Here is an 8,923-nt window from a genome sequence, read left to right on the forward strand (position 1 = left end):
ACTGGGGCAGATGGAGGGGGGAGAACGGCATGGCACTGGGGCAGATGGAAGGGGAGAATGGCATGACACTGGGGCAGATGAAGGGGGGGAGAATGGCATGACACTGGGGCAGATGAAGGGGGGGAGAATGGCATGACACTGGGGCAGATGAAGGGGGGGAGAACGGCATGACACTGGGGCAGATGGAGGGGGGAGAACAGCATGACACTGGGGCAGATGGAGGGGGGAGAACAGCATGACACTGGGGCAGATGGAGGAGGGGAGAACAGCATGACACTGGGGCAGATGGAGGGGGAGAACGGCATGACACTGGGGAAGATGGAGGGGGGAGAATGGCATGACACTGGGGCAGATGGAGGGGGGAGAACAGCATGACACTGGGGCAGATGGAGGGGGGAGAACAGCATGACACTGGGGCAGATGAAGGGGGGGAGAACAGCATGACACTGGGGCAGATGGAGGGGGAGAACGACATGACACTGGGGCAGATGGAGGGGGGAGAATAGCATGACACTGGGGCAGATGGAGGGGGGAGAACGGCATGGCACTGGGACAAATAGAGGGGGAGAGAACAGCATGACACTGGGGCAGATGGAGGGGGGAGAACGGCATGACACTGGGGCAGATGGAGGGGGGAGAATGGCATGACACTGGGGCAGATAGAGGGGGAGAGAACAGCATGACACTGGGGCAGATGGAGGGGGAGAACGGCATGACACTGGGGCAGATGAAGGGGGGAGAAGGGCATGACACTGGGGCAGATAGAGGGGGAGAGAACAGCATGACACTGGGGCAGATGGAGGGGAGAGAATGGCATGACACTGGGGCAGATGGAGGGGGAGAACGTCATGACACTGGGACAGATGGAGGGAGGAGAACGGCATGGCACTGGGGCAGATGGAGGGGGGGAGAACTGCATGACACTGGGGCAGATGGAGGGGGAGAGAACAGCATAACACTGGGGCAGATGGAGGGGAGAGAACGTCATGACACTGGGACAGATGGAGGGGGGAGAACGGCATGGCACTGGGGCAGATGGAGGGGGGGAGAACAGCATGACACTGGGGCAGATGGAGGGGGAGAGAACAGCATAACACTGGGGCAGATGGAGGGGGGAGAACGGCATGACACTGGGGCAGATGGAGGGGGGAGAACGGCATGACACTGGGGCAGATGGAGGGGGGGAGAACAGCATGACACTGGGGCAGATGAAGGGGGAAGAATGGCATGACACTGGGGCAGATGAAGGGGGGGAGAACAGCATGACACTGGGGCAGATGGAGGGGGAGAACGGCATGACACTGGGGCAGATTGACTAAGGGACTCAACATCATGTCCTGAAACGCGTAAGCTGTGCTTCCTTTTTTCTTGTTCCTTGAGCATGTATATGTTTCTTTTTTATAATTAATGAAGTAAAAGTTACATTTTAAATAATCTGATTGCCGGACGAAATCCTTTTTGAATTACAGGTAAAATACTAATAATACGTGAATATAAATGTGATACCGCTATAGGGGGTAATAAATGTAGTATAGAATAGAACGGACAGCAGGAATATGGACTTGACATCGATGTGAACGAGGCAAATTTCTTCCTCACCGGCTGTCCGTCCTTGTGAAGGGAAAGAATTTACCAGAATTATATAGCAGATTATTTCAGGTAGCGGGAAAATAATCCTCCTGCTCGATCTTCAGGCAGATTCCACCTCAGAGCTCTATGGAAATAAATGGGAAGTGGCCCGCCTGGCCAGTAAGGAATCTGATGGAGATTCGGGGGCTGATTTGGTAAAGCGGAAAAATTCTTCGTCTGAATTTCTGAAGCAGCTTCTACAAATGTCACTGTGTAAACCTCACCTTAGACTCCAATCACACTATGGAATCTGGACTAGAAAATCTGGTCTGTACATCAGTCTCATTTCCCAGCCTGAACTCTGTCCACACACCAGGACTCCCCGTATCTTAGTGATCTATGACGCTAGGAGTCCCTGCTTCCTTGTGACTCCACAGACCCTACTACATACTGTATGGGACAGCAGATCCGCGGTGAGTTCAGGCTGGGAAATCCAGCAAATGTGGTTTGTATTGTATTGTGTGTATGGGGTGTAATACAGTAAGATTTATGGCATCCTACAGTATTATTCCACATAAGTGGCCATAGTTAAGCAGCCATGGATTGTGTTCCTGTGGTTTGGGCTCTGAGACTTATTTCACTTTGGATTCTTAGAAGAGTCGTGCAGATAAGACGATCTATATCAGGGCAGGACAACTAGTAATGTAGTCAGAGGCCTGAACTTACTGGTACAAAATAAGGACCTTAATGTTAGGTCCTAAATGTGGGTTCTGTTGGAATAAAACAAAAACATTTCCAAAATAAGGCGAGGCTACCAAAAGAATATAGAAACAATATATATCAAAATTATATTAAAGTGATGACCATGTATATCACTTGTGTATATATGCACTTTCCTACTTGGACTTCTAAACCCTTCTAACTATTGATTGTTTTGAACGCCATTTTCTCCACATGCATGGTCTTTTGGATGTGTTTTTCCTCCCTCCTCTTGTTGCTATGTGTTTCTGTGTTTTTAATCACTTTAATAACATTTTGATATATTTTTCCTACATTCTTTTGGTAGCCTCGCCTTATTTCGGCAATGTTTTTCTATTATTTGGATAACTATCTCTACATTGTGCCCTATATATTTTTGTGGATAAGATAAACTACTCTGTGTGCAGAAATTGTAATTAGATTGTGTTGAATGTCCTTTATGTAATATGAGTAAGGTGATCTACCAGGGACAGGCAGGGCCGCCATCAGAACAGTACTGGTGCTATCAGAGGTCCGGTCACCGCTCTAAGAAAAAAGGAGGCCGGTAACTTGCACTAGAAATGAATCTTATGTGATGTATCTCTATGTAAGTGCCACCATTCCTTTCCTTAGACTTGTGACTAGGTGTGCCCGCTTCATTCACCCAACACCAGCACCAATACAGTGACCTAGAGCAGTGGTGGCGTCTCCTGCCCCACTTCATTACTAGTCACTATCACTGACCTCCGTCTCAGCACAGTGAATACTAATGAAGTAGGCCGCGCTGCCGTCGTTTGCTGCTTGTGCCACTGACTTCACTTCTTCACACGGCCTAAAGCGTCTCAGGCAGCGGCAGCTCAGTAGGGAATATACTTATAAGGTTATGTTATTCAATAATAGTAACATCAGTTTTCTTCTTGTCAGATGACTGTACCAGGAGCTCAGAGGGACATCTGATATCTACAGATTATACAGCAGAGGATCATGGTATCACACAAGATCCATATGAAGAACATACCATTACCCCAGATATACCCTCAGCCCATCAGGAGAAAGGTCTTTCTTCTAATTCATCACGGTCTGTAAAGCAAAATAAAGGAATCAAAAGAGGTGTTATACATCAGAGAACTCACACAGGAGAGAAGCCATATTCATGCCCAGAATGTGGGAAATATTTTTCTCAGAAATCAAATCTTGTTAGACATCAAATATCTCACACAGGGGAGAAGCCATATTCATGCCGAGAATGTGGGAAATTTTTTATTCAGAAATCAGATCTTGTTAAGCATCAAAAAACTCACACAGGGGAGAAGCCATATTCATGCCCAGAATGTGGGAAATGTTTTATTCAGAAATCAGATCTTGTTAAGCATCAAAGAACTCACACAGGGGAGAAGCCATATTCATGTCCAGAATGTGGGAAATGTTTTACTCAGATATCACATCTTGTTATCCATCAAAAGTCTCACACATGTGAGAAGCCATTTTCATGCCCAGAATGTGGGAAATGTTTTACTCAGAAATCAAATCTTGTTGTCCATCAAAAGTCTCACACAGGGGAGAAGCCATTTTCATGTTCAGAATGTGGGAAATGTTTTATTCGGAAATCAAATCTTGTTAGACATCAAATATCTCACACAGGGGAGAAGCCATATTCATGCCCAGAATGTGGGAAATGTTTTACTCAGAAATCAGATCTTGTTAAGCATCGAAAAACTCACACAGGGGAGAAGCCATATTCATGCCCAGAATGTGGGAAATGTTTTATTCAGAAATCAGATCTTGTTAAGCATCAAAAAACTCACACAGGGGAGAAGCCATATTCATGTCCAGAATGTGGGAAATGTTTTACTCAGATATCACATCTTGTTATCCATCAAAAGTTTTACACATGTGAGAAGCCATTTTCATGCCCAGAATGTGGGAAATGTTTTACTCAGAAATCAAATCTTGTTGTCCATCAAAAGTCTCACACAGGGGAGAAGCCATTTTCATGTTCAGAATGTGGGAAATGTTTTATTCGGAAATCAAATCTTGTTAGACATCAAATATCTCACACAGGGGAGAAGCCATATTCTTGCCTAGAATGTGGGAAATGTTTTACTCAGAAATCACATCTTCTTAAGCATCAGAGAACTCACACAGGAGAGAAGCCATATTCATGCCCAGAATGTGAAAAATGTTTTACTCGGAAATCTTGTTGAACATATTCAAATGGAAAATATTTCCAACTTCCATCTCAGAACTCACACAGAAAATGCAGTTTTGTTTTCAGAATGGTTTATCCCTAATTCACATCTTAAAACTTACAAGAGCTCTCCCAGTACAGGAACAATTTAAAAAAATTTTTATTCTAAAAACTCATATTAATGACAATTAGAACAAGAATAAAATACAACATTTAGACTGTGTTAGAATCATATCTTCTATCTTGTATTTTGTCATAACTCTTTCTCTAGCAAAGATAAGTCTTGTCTCAAAAGGAAGTGGTTAGACTAATTAACATGGAGATGTTATGGGGATCAAAGAAGGAAAACCCTTTTCTTCTCTAGGTAATAAGGAAATGGAATGCTAATGAATCCTCATGAATCTGCTCAGCTTTAGGGCTAGTTCACACGTGGGCAAAGGGGAGGTTTTTGACAGCGGAATTCGCTTCAAAAACCTCTCCTTTAACATGGTGGTCTATGTAGACCACTAGCTTTTTTTTTCCTCCTAGCGTTTTCCGCCTGAAGAAGCGACATGACCTTTCTTCAGGCGGAAAACGCCTGAAGAATTGCATAGAAGTGAATGGGAGGCGAAAACCGCGCGGTAAAAAAACGCGCGGTTTTTTGCACACAAAACCGCGCGGTTTTTTACAAAAAACCGCGCGGTTTTCGCCTGCAGTTTCTATAGCACATATAGGAAAAAAAAACACTAGCGAAAACCGCTAGCGAAAACAGCGTCAAAAACCTCGTCAAAAACCGCGCGGAATGCAAAAAACAGCGTCAAAAAAACTCCTCGAGGTTTTTTACCTCGCACAAATAAGCTAGGCGGTTTTCACGTGTGAACTGACCCTTAGGGCTGCACCTCTGTCTTGTCAATATAGAGTGTGTAACACAGGATGCCTATAGAAACACTGGAAGTTAGATCCAAGAAGTGACACAAAAGTCTTTGATGTGTAATTATCTTCTGAGCCTTGAGATACGCATACTGTATACAGTGACTGTAGGGGGTTAGCTTCCTGGTGGAATGTAATGTTTTAGCCAATGGATAGAGGCTACCATTCCACATCCAATCCTGGTATGTTATGTTACGTCATAAGTCCAACCTGCTTTGTCTGTATAAATATTGCCTTTTCTGTTACAATAAATCAGAACTCACTTGATACACTATCAGTTGCGTGTGTGTGTGCGTGTGGCTTCTCCAGGCCCAATGGGTGATAGCCCATCTAGGCCTGTTAATTAATTATTAATTTGGAACTCTGCAACATACTTTTACGAGGACAATTTAATGTCCCCAACAACTGTAATCACACCTGTGACATAGTTTGATGCAGTTTTTCAGTAAATCCTGGATGGCTTTAGTTTCTCTTTCCCTTTATCCACACATAAATCTTTACAGTCCTTTATTCTTGGCAAGGCCTGGGGTTACAAGAGGTATCTCTGCGGCCTATACTGTTTATACATCTTTCCCATATCCCTCTAAACTACCATATACAGTGACACCTCTCCAGGCCATCGCTCCTTTAAGAAATTCACCCCCTTGTAAGGACTTATATTTCCGCTGATTTTCCTCCCTTTATTCGTTATGACAGCTGCCATTCTATAAGCAGACCACCCCCTTATGTAACCAAGCCCAATTGTGTAAGTGTAAACTCATACAGGCAGTCTGACACTACACCAGATTTATCACAGTGACTGATGCTAGATGATAAATCTGCCCTATGTATATCCTATGTCCCCCTGACGAAGCCAGGAGTGGCGAAACGTGCGTCGGGGCGCGTCACCAGCTTAGATGTGTTGAATAGGTAAATACTTTTATTATTCCAACACTTCGTCTCTCCTTTGTTATATGTTGGCATGTGTTAGCAAATTGTTGGGTATACTTTATATCTTTCATTGTGTACATCTATTATATGTTACTCATATATCATCTTATGGGTTACATGGTATATATATTTATAGATTTTCCTCTTTTTAAAACACAATTTGCTACCATTCATAAATTCACTATTCGGTGAGAGTGTTTATGGTATATATATATATTGCCTACATGCTATAATATCATCCTCTAATGCTGGTTTTGTTACATTGTTCCCCCTGTCTTACCTTTTACATGTATGTTATTTATTGGATTTTCTGTATTTCTGTAATAAAGAATATATATATTTTAATATACCGTATATACTCGAGTATATACGGTATATGGTGGTAGTTGCCTCTTTTGGCATTGTGTTTATATCAGTTTCAAACTACTAATTTTTGCCCTATATGCATATGTTGGTCCTATCTATATCCTGTCTAGTCTACATTTATACCACCTCTTACTTGGCTTACTTTGAGACAGAATTTTATGACACAATGTTCTACACCGCTATGGGACATAATACTGTGTACAGGGGTCACTATGGGGGATAATACTGTGTGTAGGGGTCACTATGGGACATAATACTGTGTGCAGGGGCCACTATGGGATATAATACTGTGTGCAGGGGCCACTATGGGACGTAATACTGTGTGCAGGGGCCACTATGGGACATAATACTGTGTGCAGGGGCCACTATGGGATATAATACTGTGTGCAGGGGTCACTATGGGACATAATACTGTGTGCAGGGGCCACTATGGGACATAATACTGTGTGCAGGGGCCACTATGGGACATAATATTGAGTGCAGGGGCCACTATGGGACATAATACTGAGTGCAGGGGCCACTATGGGACATAATACTGTGTGCAGGGACCACTATGGGGGATAATACTGTGTGCAGGGGCCACTATGGGGCATAATACTGTGTGCAGGGGTCACTATGGGGACATAATACTGTGTGCAGGGGTCACTATGGGGACATAATACTGTGTGCAGGGGCCGCTATGTGACATAATACTGTGTGCAGGGACCACTATGGGGGATAATACTGTGTGCAGGGGCCACTATGGGGCATAATACTGTGTGCAGGGGCCACTATGGGGACATAATACTGTGTGCAGGGGCCACTATGGGGGATAATACTGTGTGCAGGGGTCACTATGGGACATAATAATGTGTGCAGGGGCCACTATGGGACATAATACTGTGTGCAGGGGCCACTATGGGACATAATTGTCAGGATACGGAGTCGCCGCGGTCTCCTTGCTGCGCGGCGTCTCCCTGGGAGACGTGTTAGGAGTTCTATTGGGTGTGCTTAGGTCATTAAGGGTTAATCTTTTCCTTGCCTTCAGTCTCCATGCCGTTAGCCATCAGGTGTGTTTTTCTCTGCTGCTATTTAATCCCCACCCAGGCATGGATCCTTACCAGCCATTCACTTTGTGTTTCCTGGTCCCCCTGCTCAGTCTGATTCCCTGTCTGTTTGTATTCCATATGTCTCTTGGTTTTTAGACCCGGCTTGTATTTTTGGCTATCCCTTGTCTTTTGATTCGGTACCTTTATTATATCTCCTGGCTCGACCTCTTGCTCGTCTGACCTCGCCTTCTCTTCTGTATCTTGCTGGGACTTGTGGTCCTCCCTGGTTCCATGCTGTTTAGTCTTTTGTTTTGCATTGCAGTTACACTGTGCTTTCTGTTCAGGTGTGACCCCCGTGACTCCAGTCCCTAGCTCTTTCAGGGCCTCCTTTTCCCTGACCCTAGCCGCCTGGACAGTAGCATAGGAGTTGTGGTAGGCGCACTTCAATTAGGAAGTGCATTGGTCTGCCTCATCTCAGATACTACAGCATAGTCATAGCCGCAGGGCCTACGACCCCTTTTGTCATTAGTTGCACAGTGTTGCTTTCCCAGCTGTGTCACTTTGCACTGCCTGACCCTGACTCCAATCCTTACATAATGGCTGGCCCTTACCCTAGACAGGCCGCCCGGCGGTTTAGTATGGATGCCGAACACTCCGTAACTGACCGCCTGGACGAACTGTCAAGACAGGTGCAGGGCATGGCTGGGTTAATTAACCAAGTCTCGCAGCGTCTGGAGGCTTTGCCTGATCCAGCATCAGCCGCTGCAGGTGCTTCTATTCAAACGCCAATTTTTCCCATATTGAATACCCGTCAGGATCCTAAAATGCTCTTGCCTGACCGTTTTGACGGTAAACCAGACAGATTCCGAACATTTCGGGAATCTTGCCGTTTATTTTTTCGTTTTAATTTCCTTTCTTCTGAAGCAGAGCAGGTGGCGCTGGTGGTGTCCCTTCTATGAGGGTCACCACAAGACTGGGCCTTGGCTCTACCTGCTGGAGCTCCTGAATGGAATTCATTAAATAAGTTTTTTCAAACATTAGGTCAGATTTATGATGACCCTAATAGAGTTGCCTTGGCCGAGTCCCATCTGTTGTCTATTCGGCAGGGAGTTAGAACTGCCGAGGACTATTGTACGGACTTTCGTCAGTGGAGCTCTCAGTCAGGGTGGACAGACAGACCTTTGTTAACCCTTTT

The 8,923-nt window shown here is 44.9% G+C and overlaps 1 protein-coding gene across 1 annotated transcript; it reads left to right on the top strand.

Moving 5' to 3' along the window:
* The first annotated feature begins 2,774 nt into the window (after positions 1 to 2,774).
* Positions 2,775 to 4,639, top strand: LOC142193581 (uncharacterized). Its single transcript, XM_075262596.1, has 2 exons — positions 2,775 to 2,778; positions 3,232 to 4,639. Exons 1-2 carry the CDS (start codon positions 2,775 to 2,777, stop codon positions 4,509 to 4,511), a joined length of 1,284 nt encoding a protein of 427 aa, XP_075118697.1. The 3' UTR covers positions 4,512 to 4,639.
* The last annotated feature ends 4,284 nt before the right edge of the window (positions 4,640 to 8,923 follow it).

Source organism: Leptodactylus fuscus, chromosome 1 (assembly GCF_031893055.1).
Source record: "Leptodactylus fuscus isolate aLepFus1 chromosome 1, aLepFus1.hap2, whole genome shotgun sequence".
Taxonomy (NCBI): Eukaryota; Metazoa; Chordata; class Amphibia; order Anura; family Leptodactylidae; genus Leptodactylus; species Leptodactylus fuscus.